This window comes from Siniperca chuatsi, linkage group LG15 (genome assembly GCF_020085105.1).
Source record: "Siniperca chuatsi isolate FFG_IHB_CAS linkage group LG15, ASM2008510v1, whole genome shotgun sequence".
In the NCBI taxonomy this organism is placed as follows: Eukaryota; Metazoa; Chordata; class Actinopteri; order Centrarchiformes; family Sinipercidae; genus Siniperca; species Siniperca chuatsi.
The window spans coordinates 1,170,248-1,190,139 of record NC_058056.1 but is presented as its reverse complement, the minus strand read 5'-3'; the positions used below and the strand labels follow the sequence as shown (position 1 = coordinate 1,190,139).

Sequence of the window (19,892 nt, the reverse complement as noted above, 5' to 3'; positions counted from 1 at the left end):
ATTTTACAAATTTGGGGGAAAGACTGGGTTACAAACCTGGCAAAGCATACAATGGCCCCAAGCTCCAGACCCCACGGGGCCCCAAAAACCCCAGGTTCAATTTGTGTGAATTGGTTGAAATTTGATTAATTGCAAATTTGTTTAGGGTTAGGATTAGTACAATGTAAGCACAACATCAACTAAAAGTCCAAATTTAGTTTTAAGACCTGAATTACAGTATTTTTGTTTATTTTGTGCTCACGAGTTACATATTCCAAAATAAAATTTTTTTAATTAAATTGCCCCACATTAATTGACACAAAGAAAACCTAGGGGCAAGTAGTATTCTTTGCAGGTAGTATACGACTTTTAACCACTTTTGTCCACTTTTAAGATTCAGTATCTGCCAACAAAATAATTATATTCCAGTCAGTGTTGAGAAGGCTATGCTAAATAACCACCATGAAATATAAAATAAAATAAAGGCCAATCCCAAATACAGGCCGGGTGGATAAACTCCTGGTGCCTGTCATATAGTGTACATGCCAACTAAGCATAATGTACATTTCCACCTCTTTAATTTAATAAATTCAACAATATAATCATGCTATTTTCAACAATGTTCTGGATTACTCATCAAGTGTTATTGTCCTATTTCAGTCACTGCAGGTGTACATGTGTTAATGTCCCAGCCTAACTGTATTTTGTAGTAACATACAACATACAAAGCATCAGGGTTCACTCAGTTGCCACAAAGGAGAGATAGAGAAATCTTTAGCCAAATAAATGTGATTATTCTGAGCAGCATGCATGGGAATCAATTACAATATACGAATATATTTCTCGCCTTTTCCCCGATGGCCTGAATAGACCACTAAATTTGTCGCTAGTCACTTTTTTAGAAATAAAGTCACTAAAAGGGTCTGAAAAGTCACTAAATCTAGCGAGAAAGTCGCCAAGTTGGTAACACTAGGAGCTGCCTGAGCCCCGCCCACGGTGAAACTCCTCACAGAAGCAGCGCGACCAGAAATGACAGCAAAATGTGTCTCAGCAGAGTTTTTCCTGTTCATTCAGCTTAGCCTCCGCGAAAACACGCTTAAGCACTGCGCCTCAAGTCTGATATTGGTAGGGAAAACCCTGCTGTTTATTCTGGCATCATGTTAGCAACATTCTTATGTAAACAAACACGCATGTAAACACAACGCGCAATATCGAGGTCAGCAAAAATGATCGAGGTCACGTCTATATCGTACAATAAGTCGATAACGTAATTATCGCTACAGGACTGGGTGAACTGACCCTTTAAAATGTTAAATAAACTACTTTTATCCAACTATAAAGCTGAATGGGGTAGAAATAGAGCCCCAATGGTCACGGACGTGTTATATCATCCAGCTGTTGCTTTTTCCATGACCTTGATACTCGTAATGATACCGTGTGTTAGGTTACAAGACAGTATACTTTAACTATGCTAATACAGATTAAGACCAGGATGTCATTTATCGTGTTTGTATGCACACATCACCCATCCTGTCTGTCGCTTGGTCATACATTTTGACTACAGTTTGGTCCAAGGTTGGGAACCATTCAGATACATCATAGAATACGACGTTTTCTATTTGTTGGATACTGTTGTGTAAAAAATTTTTACGTACTACAAGAGCACATATTTTAATTCTGGATTAAATAAGTGTTATTTAAGTGTTATAAGTGTGTAAACTCTCTTAACTTCTGTATCTCTTCCTGTCCTCCATTAAAGGGTGAATTTCTTTTCTTAGGTCATCAAAAATGAGACGTTCTCTGATTATTCACTTGGTTAAACAGTCTTTCCATTACGCTCTCCGAACTAGCTGTATTGTGTGGTGTGGTTCCAGTAGGCGACTGACTGATCTGGTAGCAGTGTGAACCCTGATCCCCCTGACTGCTCGGAGCCATTCCCCACTGGCCTCTGAGGCGTTGCTGAAAGGTTTGTTCTGCCTGGTTTCTGTTGTCTGCCTACGTACTCTGTTCCCCAGAGCACCGGTGTCATCATGATGCAACTGAAACCTGAGTGCCAACTGCATGCATGGTCAGGCCGTCCTGTCACCTAGCCACCCTACTGGGACTGACCGTGACAGGAAGGGTGCCTGAAAATATACCAAGAGACCGCTTTGTTTCGTGCTGTTCCTAAAATAAGAATCCATGCTCCTTCAAATGGTGCTCTCTGTGCAGTACATTTCCCACAGCAGTCTCTCCACACACCCATCCAAACACATGTATCTTTTCTCAGATGTCACTCCCGTACCGCTCACATTAACGGAAGTGTAATCTAAAGCCAGTACACTAAACTGAGGTGTGAACAGTCAAGGTTGTTGGATGAAATAAAGAATAGCCAGAGCTGATCCATTCAGGGATATCAACAGATATCAGACATCAACAGATCTGATTTCCATAGCCATGTTTCATTATGGCTACATATTCGAAGCTCGCTACAACCCTTATGTGGAAAAGTACTAAAGAATAAACATCACAAAAACAATGTGGAAAGAGAAGGGCTGCATCTCTTTTGGGGGTTGACAGTAGCCTTTGAAGTTATAGTATTGATTTTTTTCGTCTAGTTCTATTAAAGAAAGGTTGACTGTATTTCATCCTTAACCTTGATATATTGCTAATTGTCATTATTTGTATCCAAAAGTTGGCTGTTTCTCACTGGAGATCAATCATGGTCAAACAAGGCCAAGCTCTGTGAGTCTGTACTTAGGTGGTGCTTTGAGCTAATGCTAACATCCACAAGGTAACATGTTCACAATGACAATCACAATAACATGTTTAATGTTACCTGATCATGGCACTACATAGAAAAAATCAGGGGATCACCAAACGTGATTACAGCTCAAGACCTTGAATATCTGCACCAAATTTCATGGGAATTCTTCCAACAGTTTTCAAGATATTTTAATCTAAACTAACAAACCAATAGAGCAATACATTTCTAAACTAACAAAAACTAATCTCATCAAAGAACATTTCAGTACGATCTGGGTTGAAAAACAGTTAACCAGTCCGTTAATACAATCTAATTAGTGCTATATCAAGTGATATTTGCTACATAATTGACATATAATACTGTAGACATGAACTTACAGTTCAGCAATATTGCAGTGTGTCTGGGATAAATATTCAGAGATATGTTTGCATCTAAAAGCCAACTAAGACAACACACATTCATAATGAAAGTTGCAGTATTGTACACATCTATTGCTTGTGTTTCTTGTCAATGGCCCTCCAAATATTAGCTATGGCAAAAGGTTCTCACATTAACCTTAAAGTCTGTCACATTGTCAAGGCTGGATTACCAAAGTGGGCAAAGTGAGCAACCTCTCTGGGGCCCCAAAGGCCCCAGGTTCACTCTGGCAGTTAGCTTGTGGTTTATTTAATCAACTGCACATTTGTTTGGGAATTTGAACCACAAAAGTACACTGAAATGATAAGGGCTTTAATGCAGGTGTCACATTTTTACCTCATCTTCAGGCCTGTCTTTTAGAGGGGCCCTGAGTCAAAATTCAATATTTTCAATATTGTTCTTACAGGTGCATAATCCTCAATAACTTGATGTTATTTTATTTTATATTATATGAGCACAAGCTCATTGATAACACAACTGGGGCAGGGTAGAATCCCATAATAGGAGTACTGTGACCAATTATATAAACATATAATTGAATTGACACATTTCTGACAATGTCAACAAAAACTGAACATTCTAAACTTTGTAAAGGTAGAATTCATGGCAGGGCTGTTCCATTAAATTGCAATAGATTGTACAGGTGAACATAATTAAGTGGCGACCTGGTATGTGTAAAGGCTTTGTTCAACAAAGTAGAATAAAGTTAGTAAATATGCCATTACTCTTTAAGCATTAAAATACATTGTTGTCCCTTTGGCTTCCTCTCAAAGAACTGTAACCGCTCCTGTCATCCCCCTCCACAGGACCACTGAAACAAGCTACTGAACCTCCTTCCTGTTGCCTCCCCTTCCTGCGCGCGCACACACACACACACACACACACACACACTGCTGTAATTATCACTCAGTGAGACAATCACTCTCTAACAGCTACACCTTGCTGACATGCGACATTCAGGAGAGGACACTCTCTCTTATCACTGAACTCCTCTGCTGGAGAACAGCTGACAGGACGCTCACGTTGGCCAAATCCAAAACCAAATATTTAAGCATCAAACAGGTAAACAGGCTCGCTCGCCCAACGCACGATAAAGAGAGCGCTGGGCAGGGGGAAGTTTAGTTCATTAGCTGGGTTGACAGAGTCCCCTGATAAGGATGTATAAACAGCTCCACCTTGCAATGGCTACAGAGAGAACTTGCCCCTCGGAAAAGGCTGCGTTCCACTAGGGCCAGGGTGCATGAATATTTTAGATGGGTAAATAATTAATAATTAACAGCAAACAGGCCAGTGATCAAATGGAGCAGTGTGGCAACAGACATGAAAAATCTGACTCTTGTAAACAAAGACAAGAGGACCCAGATTTCCGCCCCTCTTGCCACCTTCTTCTCTCGCCTTTTAAATATGCGCATCTTCAATCGTCCCCCGCATCGTCGTAAAACCACACACATACAAAAGGCACATGTATGAACACACAAACTCCATATCAGCGACTCTGTCAAACACACACAAAGTACTGCCTAACCCCCTCTGTCACTCACTCACATTCATACCCACATTTATTTTCCTTCAGAAGAATGAAATTTTCACGTATTCCTTGGCGACCCGGGGAATGTGACTGAGCGAGAACACTTGATCTGGCCACCCGCTGTTTTCTGATGGAAAGATTTGCTTTTTAATACAATCGTCACTCCTCCCACCTGGATATGCCACGCCAAGACAAATCCCAGCTGTGTGACTCCAAAACCTGACAGAGCTTAAAAATTCCCTTATTACCATTCCCTTAAAATACCCAGCCACACTAACTCCCACCAATAGTGGAAATGCTAATCACGTCTCTTGGCGGCTTAGAGGAGCATGAAAACAGAGCCGCCAATATGGAGGCTTTAGTGCATGTGCAAAAAGTGAGGAAGAAGAAGAAGACGAAGAAGTCCCAGCTATAATGACACACATTCACAGAAGCGTCATGGCTCTTAAAAGCTGCTTCTCCAAAATCTGGCACATCTTGCCGCTTGACTTTAGCCAGAGGAAACATTTCATAAAAATCAGACTTAATCGTGTAAACAACACGCAGACAAACAGAAAACCACTGCAAACTAAAATAAAACAACTTTGGAAGCTGTGCACGGATCGCCTTCAGAGTTAATTTTAAAGTAAGCATTCCGTTCCTTGGAGATTTTAATTAATGCTTTAATATGCAAATAAGTTAGCAGAGATAAAATCATGACAAACAGATGGCAAGTGTGGGTAATTATTTTGTGATTCCAGCAGGGGCATGTATTAAAGTTATGGCATCGTTTTCCTCGGGCCTCTGCAGCCATGGATGGTAGAGAGAGAAAAAACAAAACAAGTATCACTGATGAACTGAGACACAAATGACTTACTTTTGTCTCCAAGTGACAAATCTGTGACCACAGTGCGTCTGAATATATCAAATGGTAAATGGACTGTACTTATATAGCGCCTTTCTAGTCTTTTCAAAGCGCTTCAGCTACATATCACATTCACACGCCGCTGGTGCCAACTGCTCATCAGTTCAAAGGAAGTAAATGATTCACACACACAGCCCTCAGGAGTAATTTGGGGTTCAGTATCTTGCCCAGTGTTCAGTGTCTTGCACTTTGACATGTGGGCTGGGGGAAGTTGGGATTGAACCACCGGCCTTCTGATTGGTGGACGACCCGCTCTACCACTAAGCCACAAAGGAACATTTAAATGAAAGCACCAATAGTCATTTAAATGACTGCAGAGCTGAAACACAGCGTGAATTTATTTTACTATGACAGCACTACCAGTAGCCCTTTCTGCTTCCACCAGGCGGGTGGAAGTCAATAACAGAAATCACCATTTATAAGACCAGGGCCCTGTTCTTCAAATGTGGCTTAACTAATTCAGGCTAACATGCTGTTACCAGGCTAAAATCATCCTATGTATTCTCATCCAGCTAATTTGGTTCTTTGAAAGCAGTTTGAGGATTGATTTGTTGATCCTGGATGAAATTATCTTGAATAACAGTGTGCTCTTATTTTGAAATAAAGCCAACCTGCGTAGAGAGTTGAAACCATGATCATCATTTATAAGATTGGCTGAGTGCTGATCATGTGATTGCAGGTACATAGGGTAGGTGTGTTGGGAACCCTCCCAACATGCTCTGGGGCAACAGATTCATGGACACAAGTCTCATTTTATGTGTTCCTGAGTTGTTACCGGGATCATTTGTTCTACATTGTGCTCCACAATGTTTCCACTGTTTCCACACTTTGATCACTGTTAAACAGCAGATATTACCAGTGAATGTTGTCAGACTACAGGTGATGCTGGTGCATGATTGGTGGGCGTTTCCAGTGGATGTTCAAGACACTTTTGCGCTCTTTAACAGCCTTTCCGAGAGTCTTTCTTTTTTAGGGGGCGGGGGTTACTAGGTTTATCTGCAAAATGATCACTAGGATAATGATTTTGGATCAGATTCAAACTTAGACATCCCACCAATATAATTTCATTTTGCATGTGTGGACTGGGTTTAGCAGCAGTAAATGACTTCTATTGCCAGTCCTGATGTCAATGATCTGCATTGGAAATTACACAAGGGGATGCCATGTCCCTCTGCTTTGTCAGTGAATTTACTACTACTGACTTTACTCTCTGTATGAAATGTGTTATGTAATAAAGTTGCCTTGCCTTCAATGCAATTCATTCAACACTTAATATCAGAAAACTTTTTAACTCCGTCCAGCTGATGCAACACCAGCGTAGGCCGGGATAGCAATCAAGTGGACCCACTATCGCGCAGTGATTCGCAGACAGTGGTGACGTTACTGGTACACTGTTAGCGTAAAGTGTATTTAGGGCAAGCAGTGAAATTTAGGCACAACGATAAGAAGAACGGCTTACACCAAGTACGACTCGGTTCCAATCGTATCAAAGAGCCGTTGAAAAGAATCGGATCGCTCGCGAACGAACAAAACATCACTAAAGTGAAACCTTACTAAAATTCTCTTAAATTGCAGTTTTAACTGAATGAACAATGTTCAGCAAAGTGAGTTATGCAGTTAATCATTGAATCTGAAGTTTTAGTGTTCAAATGACACATGCCACATGAACTGCCACATGTTCTGGTTTCATCTGTTTTCTAAGTTAGAGTCTTTTATTTGAGTTTATTTCTTTTGGCTCACAGTATTTCAAACTACATTTGGTTTGGTTCTTTTTGTTAACAAACTTTTATTTATTTTAAATGTTTATTTTATTTAGTTTTAGCATGTGTAAGTATAGGTAACTGTTCATTATGAAAACTGAATTGTGATAATTACAGATCACAGTGATCTTTCAATAACCTGCATGTTCTCTTCTAAAATCATAATTATATCAACAGTCTTTCATTATAAATCGAAGAAGGCAGCCATTTGTATTTGAAAATCACTTCATGAACGTGGTCCAGCCTATAGCCTCTTGGTCCTGATCCAGCTAAATGTCATTAAGCCTGCACCTTTGCAGCTTTGGGCTTAAGGACTTGTTGCTCTGACAACAGTTCCAGATGAATTTTAAACCAGCTTCAAAGACTCGTGCCAATTCGTCAACATTCTAATCTGGATAACTCGGCTGTCCACGTCTGAAGAGGCCCTGGTAATGTTTTTAGGCCTTCAATAATCCCGTTGACAAAACAATCTGCCCACAGGCTCTAAGTAGTACAGTAGCTGCTCTGGAGTTTTCAATCATATCACATGATCTTCAGCAGCAGATGGAGTTTGTCAGTTGTCATGGATGTCATAGATCCATGACAACTGAGCCCTTCAAGGACTTATCGTCCATGTTGACTTAAAAATCGAGATTGGAAGTTTATTCTTGAACTTGAAAACAGTGGTTGACAAAAATTTGCCAACAGGCACCCGTCCACACGTTGAGTGTCCATAAGCAAGACACTGAACCCCAAGTTAGTCCCTACGGGCAGGCCAGCGCCTTGCACCGGTGTGTGAGCCTGTGTGCAAAAACGCTTTGCTGGTTGGGTAGAAAAGCACTATATAAGTGCAGTCCATTTACCATCTGCAGTTCCTTGACAACTGGGCAAACTCCATCTGCGAATGAATATGATCAAAAGCTCCAGAACAGCTACTAATGGACCTTATGGTAATAGAAGACAGTATGTCTAAAATCATGGAACTAACCAGTACCCAAAATTACAGCTCTGTCTACATCACTGTATAAATGCTACAATTGTCTGAGAACAAGCCAGATGTGAACAACCATTTACAATCCAGTGATCCAACACATAACGAAGTTGGTGACTTAGCTGTGTTTTAACAGCAGGGGATTCCGATCGGTAACTACAATGATAGCTGCACCTACTTGCTCCTGTGGGGGTATGTGGTCCAAATCCAGGCTAGCAAGAGAGTGGTTGATCCTCAGGGCCAGACACAAGGCCATCAGGCCTCCAACCTTCACCTCATTCTGACGGAGGTCCAGCCGCTGAATCTGACGACTCTCTGCGAGGAACTCTGCCAACGCCACAGCACCTTCACCGCAGAAAACACGTGACGTCGAAATGTTAGAGCGGGCTAGCTTAGTAGCTTACCTGGGTAGTTGCAGGGCTAGTTTGATCTTGAAAACCTTACTTGGCTAGCTACCTTAAATCACCTACTTGACAGCAGTTTTTAGGATAGCTATGACTCCATAACATTTCTTTTACTCCCTGACTCTTTCACCGTGCTTTGGTTGAAAGCTCACATAACAAGAAAATCTATCGTTCGGCTTCAGCTACAAATTAGAGCATTACAGGGAGGCGACGAATTAAAATGATTCATCTGCGAGTCATTAAAGATACAGTATGTGCAGAGAGCAAAACGGCCCATTTTAGGGCAAACAGGCTAAAGGTAATTTAAAATGTCCCAGGGGAAATTACCAGTTTAAAAACACAAAATTGATTATCTCTTTTTAGATACGTTGATTGACAGAAATTAATTGGCAATTATACTGATAATTGATTAAAAATTTTGTAAGCAGAAATTCCAAATAATCGGTCCACCTTTTTCAAACGTGAATATTATCTGTCTTTTATAGTCTTCTACAATAGCAAACTCAATATCTTTCAGTTTTAGACTATTGGTTGGACAAAACAAACTATTTAAAAATGCACTTTTTCACTTTTTTTGACATTTTATATAATTATTAATCAGGGAAATAAATGGCAGATTATTTGATAATGAAAATGATTGTTAGCTGCAGCCTGTCTCTATTCGAAACTAAACAGGCATGCAAGTAGTTAATATGAAACCAAAGCTGTATCACTGATATCAGCATTTATTTGAACCCAGATTTAAATATGCTGCAAAACAAACAGAAATGCAACAGCATTAGTTTGTTAATTTGGTCACCAAATTGTGACAAAATTCAACATCATTATTATAAAAAAATCTATTTTATTAAAATCTGATTTAAAACAATAAAATACTAATTATTGTAACAGGCCTAATCTTGATGAAATGACTGTACTGTGTGTCTCCTTCAGCTGTAAATTCACAAAAATTGTGCTGCATATAAAAGACATGCTGCATATGTATTGTACCTTCACAGGTGATGTTGGCTTGGGCCAGGCTGAGCTGCAGCACTGAGCAGTTCACCATCAGAGGCTCCCTGATGACCTGGATCCCCTCGTTTCCCAGGAGGTTCTCACCCAAATCCAGGACCTGCAGGACCTTCAACACTGGCTGCAAAAAAGGTCAAAACCCGAGGTCACGTTGATAAGCATTCATCTCAGCTTTTACTTTGGATTAAACACAACTCAAACTGGATCCAGGGACTTTTGGTACCAACAAAAACTGAAGAATTTGAATCCCTGATTTCAGATTTTAAAGTATGTCACTCTAAGTGAGTTCAAATGACTTTAGCTGACAATGAAGCTTTGCAGGGCTGTTCAATTACAGATTCAACTGGGCCAGATTTTAAAACCAGGAAATGTAGATGGGCCAGACATCTTCAGGGCCTATTTAAAACCTTTTGTTTAGTTTTTGGTAATGACACATTTTAAACAAATGCAAATTAATGTAGTAAAAAATGGCGGTAAAATAAACAAGTACTTGCCGGTCCAGGCAGGGTTAAACTGACGGTTCAGGGTTGACAGAGACATATTTTCAGCAGAGCACTTCCTGCTTGTGACTGTCGGCAGCCAGATGTGTTGAAAAGCTGCTCAGCTGGTCGGAGCTCACGTGAGGAAACGCTGATCTGTGAAAGATGTGATCGGCGGCGGCGCTACATCCGTAAACAATCTGCCCGATCGGTACTGAGCATGTGCAGCTCTCAGCAGAGATGAGAAGGAAGCGAGATGGCTCACTCGTTAGCTGCTTGCATACACTTTATATGTAGTTTATTTATTTTGTCATATATCAGATTTATGTACGCCGGGCCACTCGGAGGCTGCTGCTGGGCCGGATGTGGCCCGCGGGCCGCCAGTTGAACAGGCCGGCTTTAGACTGTGTAGGATGCTACTTTCAGTGTGCAAGTGAGTGTAGAAAGGCTGAGAAGTTTATTCATTTATTATCATTATTATTATGCGGTGATTATTATTCCTTTTCAGAATGTTTCCTCTCATGTTCAATGCTCAGAACTTCTGTTTCCACTCTCCAGAGCCACATTAGCATTGAAGGTTGATTAGTTGGTGCATAAAGCTGGGGGTGTCTGGGGCACAAGAGGCCCATGTTGCCCAACAGCTTAAAGAGGAACATGCCACCCACTCCTCGGTTGCCCCCTCGCCTCGCCACCCTTGTTAAATTCCTCTGGTCAGAGGGAGTGCGGGGGAGGAAAGGAAGCCAGAAAAGGCAACCGACAGACCCGGAGAGCGTCTTCTTCTGAGTTAATTTGCACCGTGGTGACAACAAACACACTTGAGAGAGGCCCCCCCCCCCAAGTCGCAGTACACAGAGGAAACACTACATCCAACGCGTGGCGAGAAGCTTCTCCGGTGAAGAGGGGAGGAGGAGAGGGAGGAAGAGCATCTCGAATGGATATGCACAAGGGATAATAGCAGACAATTAAAGAGGCGACTGCGTGGTTGAGAGTGTGTGAGAGTCAAGCATGGTTGAAGCCTGTCAAACGTAAACCACGGGAGGGTTGGAGTGAGAAGTTTGAGGGGGGTAGGAGTGTGAAACCACCAAAAACACAGTATGCTTTCACACATGACATGCTGGCTTTAAACAAAAAAAACAAAAAAAAAACAGCAGAAGCACGACATATTCACCTCACAATAATCATTTTTAGAACTTTTTAGAACAATAAGTAAATTAGCTAAATTCTAGAATTGGAAGTCAAGTGGATTTTGGCCCACATTTGCTCCCCTTGTCCTAGGACTTCAAAAGACAAGCCAACAAGCCACGAGGATAGAGAGAAAAAGCACATACACCAACCAGAAAGGTTAATAACAGCTCTCCTCGTCATCATATTCGACACGACCAGCTACGGGTCTAATTATCATCATTATGGCCTGCAAGGACATCTACTTATCCTCGTGAGTGGCAGGCCGTATGAGCACCCCTCCTTAACACACATCTATTATTTAATCAAACTGTTCCTTCTTTTGGTAGCACTGGAGAAGACAGGGTGTGTGTGAGCGAACCAGGCAGGCCTTTAATTTCTAGCCTTTTGACTTCCACAATCGCCACTCACATGACAGGAAGGAACGCATGTTATTAGGAGTGTACAATGAAACATGTGGAGGCGGGACGTTTTCAGAGCGGGAATTCTCTGGATGAGGCTCAGCGCTCTTCATTTCCTCAGTACTGGATAGAGGAAAGCAGCTATCAGTCAGCCAGTGTAGCTCAGCTAGTGCAAAGCTAATAGGGCTGTTCCTATCACTTCATGCTCAGAAGTGGAATCAAGTGATGGTAAATGGTGAATGGACTGTACTTATATAGTGCCTTTCTAGTCTTTCTGACTACTCAAAGTGGATATCCAAGTTCCAGAGTTTTTCACTTGTGTTTTCCTGGAATAGTGTTTCCTTCGTGAGCTGTGGTGGAGGGACAGAAACACAAAGAGGGAATTCGGTACTAAAAAGACTGTAACTTCGGAAGATATCCACTTGATTTGTCCAGCTCAGACTGCTGGAGCCTCATGTCCTGCATCACTTACATTAGAAGCGCATTAGAAAGGAATCTCTTGATCATAGTGGTAACCTAGCTCCTGTAACTAATTATTTTACCTTAGAATTATAAGTAACAACTTATTTTAAGAATGAGTAATGATCCATGGTCCATGTGATAGGTAAGATAGCAAACACATTTTATCAGCCTACCACAGCTAAAGTTAGCGGTATTAAAGTTACCTCGTGAAGAAAATGTAGGCCTCATTATGCTTCCTGGTTGGATCCCACTGCCTGAACATCAACAAGCCCTCCATTTGAACCATACAGAGGCCTTTATATGCATTGCTGTTTGACACAGTGTCATTCTTAAAGTTACCACCAGATGGCACCAAAGTAAGGAATTATATATTATATAAAGTCTTACACAAAGTGGCCTTTATTTATTTATCGTACTTTTTGCTCTATTGCACCACTTAATTATAACGCAATGTGTTTCAACATGCCTCGTCCGTCCATTGTCCTACAGGCCGGGATCATGGCGCTGAGTATGCTTACAACACATGTGCCGCTGGTAGACAAAGACTGGAGACAACATTCAGTCTGCAGCTTCTGGCTGAAGGCATTTCTGCTTAAAGAAAAGGTCTGTTCTTTGGCATTGGAATATATTTATATGCTGACTGTTGGCATTAATTGATTTTGTTCCAAGCTAAAAGCTGCTATTATGTTCCTCACCAGAGCCTCGGCCAGATGGACCATGCCATTTGCAGTGATCTGGTTGTTCCTCAGCAGTAAGACCTTCAGACCTGCCGTCTGCCGCCTCAGACCATCACACAGCTCCTCCAAACCTGGATATTAATTAAAAAAAAACTCAAATGAAACATGAAAATATGGTAATTAGCAGAATGTGTTCACCTTCACTGCTTGTCTATGTTTGTGTTTGTAAGCTTAATGGCACTGACAGATGTTTAGTGGGAGTGTTGCTGCAGTGCTACTTATGACTTGAGCGCCAGTAACTATGAAGGAGGTTGCTATGTGCTTAACCTTTTCACATATCTAAATTAATTATATAATATTAAAGCTGGACTGAAAGTTTGCAAAGAGTGATGATCCCTCCCAACATATTTACCTATCCTGTTGCGTCGCTGTTTTTCCTTGTAAGCTGCTGTAATTAATAATACTTACATAAGATTATGTGTCACACTTGTAACCAACTTCTGCGAACATTTGCTCGGCCTCTTCTTCACACAATGTAAATTATGAAAATTTAGAAATGCATTTTGTGACGAAACTATTTTGCCTCAGGTTTAAAGGAATAGTGCGACAAACAAGAAACAATGTGTTAATTAGTGAGCTTTAGAGGTGCAGGTACAAGGAGGAAACAGCTAGTCTGGCTCTGTTCAAGGTTAAAAAGCAAAGCTACCAACACCTCTTTTTCCCTGCAATGTCTCAAACTTAGTATATAGCCTTATTTCATTGTTATTTTATGTCCACATCATTCAGCACTCACCACACCAGACATGTCCTCCATTAAATACATTTCATAAATAGGATGAACCCATGGGTTCTCAGTTAGACGAGTGCTCTTGTAGACCCACATAATGATGAAGACATGACTTTTTATATATCAATTTTTCACTGTGCAACATTGAATAAATACATATTTTTGTTCTGTAACAAAGATGAACATCCCACCGGCATCTGCTACTGCATTGTAGCTGAGCTCCAGTGTCTCTAAAGTGGTGTTGTAGCGTAGCAGGTCTCCTAGCTGCAGGGCGTCCTGGTAGCTGTTCAGCAGGTTGTTGGTAAGATGGAGCTCTTGCAAAGCCTTGTTTGACTTCAGTGCACCAACTACAAGCAGCAACAAAAGAAAAGAGTGCTCAAAAGATTAGGAACAGGATCCAAAATTGAAATTACTCCCTTAAAGTACAATTATTATCCTCAAACTTTTGAATTAGTTTGATATGGAAAGCTGCCTGACAATACTAGCAAACATTATTTTTGTAATTTGTAAATTTGTAATTTGACTTATAAGTACTTAATCAACTTTGTCAGTGCTTTTCCATTTAGAAATCAATATTAAAGGAAGATTCTGGTATTTTTCAGCCTTGGTTTTATTCTTAATTGTGGCTATTCTGACTATGAGGCATGCTAACTTTGCACTCACCACCTCCATTGTAAAAAATTCAACAAAGGCGGACTGCAAAAAATGCATTTCCATATGCAGTTACCTCCAACAGCTTATCTAAAAACTCAACAAACACAATTTCCTTTTTTAAAGATTTCTTTTTTGGCATTTGCTATTATTTCACAGTCAGTGTAGTGAGACAGGAACATAGGGAGAGAGAGGAGTATTGCGACAGTTTGACTTTTTTCTGTTTTTAGGAGTGCCAGACAGGTTAGTCAGTCCAGTCAGTCAGTGAACCCAGTGCTGGTTTTCCAGGATTGAGCTGCTGGTAGTGCGAGAGCTGGCTTCCGTAAACAAAGCGACTGAGAAGACAGGCGGATAGTGAGCTGTGGTGTGAACGAGCTGAGGAAAATGACAGCCTCTTGATGACGACGGATGGGTGAAAGATAACGATATGAGGGATTAAATGGGCTCACTTTTCTTTACTTTCGCACAATGAGGATTTTGCTCCGCCCAATATCACTCCTCTGCACCGCTGAATGGGTGTTTCCGGGGGTGTATGCAAGTGGCAAAGTATGATATGCAGCAAAGGTGCCCCGACCGAGAATCTATCCATGGACGTTGCGGTTATGTGGTGTGCACCTTAACCATTAGGTTACTAGGGGACCTTGCTAAATACAATTTCTCTGTTTTAATTATGTATGTACAATTTAAGTTTATCTGGAAAGCATTAGCAGCCTCTCACTGCTTGTCCCTCTAATTGTTTTTACCAGAGTCTGTGTTCTCTGAATCGCTGTAATGGAGTGCAAAGTAGGAATGACCCATGGCCACAATTATGAGAAAAAAACCTGGAACATTTTCTTTGCTAACAGTGCAAGAGACTAATGATTTTTGAAAATTATTCTGAGCTGAGTAAGTATCCTGAGTTGTAAGCTTTGTCCACTGATCCTAATTAAGATACGACAGTGCAGAGGTCGTTGGTGGAAGGCCAGTTGGGGACCAGGTCCTTGTCACAGGGATAATGTGAAGCTCCTGCATGTTACACACAACTGGTGACCCTCCTCTGTCATGGTGGTTGAGTGCGAGGCAACGGGGATAGGACCCAAATGCAGATGATGCACACAGACCGGTACCGTTCAATGATTTATTGCCACAATGAAGATATATACAGGCCTACAGGCAGGAAGGAACAGGTACAAGGTCTGAATCACGGTAAGGTTCAGGTTCTGGTGGCTTGAAAGCAAAGGTACAAAGCACATGGCAACTTAGACGATCTGGCAGAGTACTAGTGGAAATGAACCAGTATATGTCCTACTGGGCTGATTAGGGGGAAATGGGAACAGGTGAGCAGGTGGGTGGGGAAGGTCAGGTGACTGGGACTGGAGGGAAAGGGGTTATTGCAGGGAGTGGCTGGATGTGGGAGTGAGGTGACTGGGACAGGAGAAAAAGTCAGAGGGCGGTGGATAGGTGGAAAATGGCAATGAATGGGTTTGACGAAGTGGGAATATGGCTGGAGGGAGGGACAGAGAGGCAGAATTACTTCAGAACAACAGAGAAGCTAGCAGTGATGTGAGGACTGGAGTGTATGGAATTTTGCTCTTCTAAATTTGGATGGAACCACCTCCCCACCCCCCCAATTAAGACTGTTTTAAATTGATTTTAGATATGATCCATCGTACAAGCATGTCCTCTGAGTGCCAAACATGGGGCCTCCAGGTTGTAACTGCGATAGACTGATTGATGGTGAGCATGAAAACGAGAGCACAGCAGGAATCGCCGCCTCCTGCAATTACTGCGGTAAAGATCAAGTGGACTCCTTCAGCATTCTAACATGAAGGAGCCATTGTTGAAGCCAGAGTTGTGACTCTTCAGCGAAAGAGACCTTACAAAACACCTGTCAAAGACCCTCTCTTCAAAATGTCAGTGTGTACGCCATTGTTAGAATCTTTTCATTATGGCACTTTATCACATCTTTAATGGTGATATCTTGTATTTATATGTGTGTTGTGGGCATTCCCTGTGTATTTGTGTAATGTGTACTGTACTGTGGTACACATGTGTCCGTATTGCCTGGGCCCTAGTTGCCCTTGCATCCAGATCGATGCCGCAGATTTGATCAAGCCTGTTGGGCTGCATGTGGAATGCCAACATTGTCATCAGGCACAGTGGGAGCCAAATGTTGGAATCGGTGGGATTGATCCGGTCGACTCCACTGCGAGCGCCCAATCCCGCAATCAGAGGCCCCTCCGATCGAAGGCAATGATCCTCAGCTGGGACCCCCCGCCGGGAGAGAAGAAGGGGAGGTAGCAGCAGGCTCAGTAAAGGCAGAGAGGATGGGGTGGGATGAGAGATGTACGTGGGAGGAGGAGGTGGGTTGTGAGACCCCAAAATATCAAAGAGATCCAGGAAAAGGCTGAAAATGTTGGAGGAACAAGTTGCTGTCGGGAAGAGTGGGCAGCATACTGCGTCCATGTGGTTCTTTCTCTGCTCCCAGCTGAGACGAGATGAGAGGCTGCGTTCACTATTTAGATGTTTTTGTCCCAACGAGAAGTCAGAAACAGAGATTGTTTTAAGATGACATCTGGTCATGTGCTACAATTAAAAAACAGCATTTTATTATATTATATTTTTATTTATCTAATAATGAAAATGGATATAAAGTGAGAAAATGACTGCTCCAAAATTACTGCTACATCACTATGCAGCTGAGCACCTTCAGCCTATTATTAACTACCCCTTATGCACATGACTGTCCGTGTATGTGTGTGTGTGTGTGCATCTGCCCATTCATGTACAGCACTCAACCCCCCTCTGAGTGTTGGTTTCACCCATAGTAAGTGTATTTATGTGTGTATACTCATCTAGTAGTTGTGTATGTGTATGTGTGCATGGGGGGGGGGTCATGTGACCCCACCAGTATCCCACTCCCCCATTCCCCTTCTCCATCGCCATGGATACAGTTCAGAGATACAACAACAGGCAATCAATGAAGGTCAGAGAGCACAGACCTCGCCGGAGTCGCTGTACTTTGTTACTTTGTTTTTTCAAATGACATGTTTAATCATTTGTGGGTAACAAATAAGTGTTCATATGCTGTAAGTGTGTGTGTACAAGTGGTGTGTGTGTGTGGAGATCAACTGTACAATTTAAAAAAAATAAGTATGTATCTCAGGTTATACTTTTGTTTGAGAGAGTACACATGCCTACAGAGTGTATAGTAAATACCTGTGTGTGTGTGTGTGTGTGTGTGTGTGTTTGTGTGTCCTGGCTGCCAGAGCCTTTATAGATGTGTGCAGCGGTGTGTAAAGTGACAGGTAAGAGATTAGGCCTCTAATCCGGGTCCAGACCTGCAGAGAGGATCACCGGTCAAAATCTGGTCCTGCTGGCCACAGGACACACACACACAAACACACATTTACACACATGAATTGATACTCACAGTCCACACAGAAATTATTTAACAAACAAACATGATCTCAGTGTACCATGAGTGAGTATTCAGAAGCTGGCGTGCTCAGTGAGGAAATATTGCTTGTGTGTGTGTGTGTGTGTGTGTGTGCGTGTGCATCTTACCCAGTGTGTATAGTGGCATGCCGCTGAGCTGGGCATTGTGAAGGTGCAGCACTGTGAGCCGGCTGGTCAGCAGAGCTTTAGATAGAGACTGGGCCGGGTAGTCAACCAAGGGCACATTACACACATCCAGTCTGCACAGACGCACACTCTGAAACACACAAACACATTGTGCAGAAATACAGTGAATACAGACAAATGCACAAAGAAACAGCTCAAGATGCATCAAAATGTCTAATCTGCCCAAAAGCAGAGAACAAACAAAAGAAGGAGAGGATTAATGGTGAAAGAAAGAGAAAGAGAAAGAATGAGAGAGCGTCGAAAGAAAAGTGCAGGTGGTGGTGGTGAGTAGTTACACTCTAACACTGGACTGCCTGTCTGAGAGGAAACCAGGAGGAAGAACAAAACAAGCCTGAGTGATGGGACGGTCGGGCCGATACTGTAGGAACATATGGGCCGTCACGGGCATGGGTTTGGGATAGTGCTGGTGGTAGACGTAGGAGGTTTTGATAGGTGTAGAACGGTACTGGGAGTAGCTGGGGAGAGATCTGGGAGGTACATAAGTAGATATGAGGAGGTTTGGTGAGAAGAGTGGAATAAAGTAACTAAAAATCAAAATAATGAAATAACTAAATGTCAAAGTGTTTAACTTGAATGATGCTTCAGGTTCAATTTTGTCACTCTGATAAAACCTGCACTATCTTTCAGAAAATAATTTTATATTCTACTAATGTGCTGAGAAAAAATAATTGCTGCCTGGATTATTATGTTCAGTGGCAATGGTTTTTTTGTGTCCAGCAGTCTCCTCTCTGTTAGCTCTGTGTTTGGTCTCCAGCAGCTCCTGAGGGAAATATCCGGCTCTTCAGCTGCTAAATGCTCCACTATGTTCACCAGCTGCTCTCTGACTGCGTCTGTCTGCTGTTTGCTGCTCAGCAGCTCGTGTTCAGCAGCGTTATCACAGCTTCTTCACTGAAAACAGCTGCTGCTGCTGGAAACAAGGCTGATGAGAGAGGAGTTTGTGGGCCGATATCTAAAACAACAAACTAAAAGAGGCTAAAACAGTCTGCAGAGCTGAGGGGACCTGCAGAGTTGGTGACACCTTTCTCATGTAGTCATTTGATTCATTTTTAGACTAAAAAGTACTAATTAGTGCAGCAGCCAAGACAACGATCTTTCCCTAACATCACACAAGTGATTTAAGTTACCTAAACATAACCATAAAAAAACAGAAATACACTGGCAGTGAACGGTTTTCAGATTCAGTATTATAAAAACTGTAAAACTGGCAGTTAACTGACAGTTACAGTAGCAAGCCAGCTAGCTTGGAGGGCTATTGTGACTGGCATGTGCCCGGATGGCAGTTAGCTTGCCAGATGCAGCAGTCCCTACATCACCATTCCCGTACCACCAGTTTCACAGCTGAACTTTCGTTGTGCCACTCTCGGGTCTGACCGGGGATTTACTGTGTTTACCGTTGCTTTGTCTTTAATTCCATTCTGTTTTCATGAGACCGTGAGACGTGACTGTATTGCCCTCCGTAGATGAATTTCATCTTGGCTATATGAGCTCACAACATCAGACAGCACATTGTGTTGCTTTCCCAAAGAAATGTCAATTTTGCCAATTTGACAAGACAAATGTCAGTTCTCTTTTAAAGCATCAGAGCAGAGATGAGTCCTCACATTTCTGACTAAATAATATGAACTCGAAGTCATGCTCAAAGTCCTTACATTGTTTTCCCTCATCCCGTCCCGCTTTGATCACACAGAACACAAAAGTCAGTCAGTAGTAATATTTGGACTCAGACCGATTGCTTCTCACCTCACAGCTAATCAGTTATGCCTGCTAATGCTATCAGTGATGCGGCAGTAATGCAGCGTGTGTGTTTTGATGTGTTTATGCTCGTGTTCGCATTGGGGGAACTTCTCACCCTGTTTGCTCTGGCCTGCATCTTCAATCCATGTAATGTGCAACAAACTCACTTTCTAGGC

At 42.0% G+C, this 19,892-nt stretch overlaps 1 protein-coding gene and 1 long non-coding RNA gene across 3 annotated transcripts in view; one reads left to right on the top strand and one right to left on the bottom strand.

Moving 5' to 3' along the window:
* The window catches only part of si:dkey-288a3.2 (protein phosphatase 1 regulatory subunit 37), a 74,713-nt gene that overhangs the window by 34,059 nt on the left and 20,762 nt on the right, over positions 1-19,892 (bottom strand). For both annotated transcript variants that reach the window (XM_044167818.1, XM_044167819.1), the window contains exons 6-10: positions 17,905-18,052; positions 13,899-14,054; positions 12,939-13,051; positions 9,699-9,840; positions 8,483-8,649 (exon numbers count right to left, since the gene is read on the bottom strand). In XM_044167818.1, coding sequence (XP_044023753.1) covers positions 8,483-8,649; positions 9,699-9,840; positions 12,939-13,051; positions 13,899-14,054; positions 17,905-18,052 — 726 coding nt within the window. The remainder of the gene's footprint in view (positions 1-8,482; positions 8,650-9,698; positions 9,841-12,938; positions 13,052-13,898; positions 14,055-17,904; positions 18,053-19,892) is intronic.
* Positions 11,015-13,055, top strand: LOC122862368. Its single transcript, XR_006374681.1, has 3 exons — positions 11,015-11,633; positions 12,733-12,846; positions 12,942-13,055. It is a non-coding gene; the product is annotated as an uncharacterized LOC122862368 (long non-coding RNA).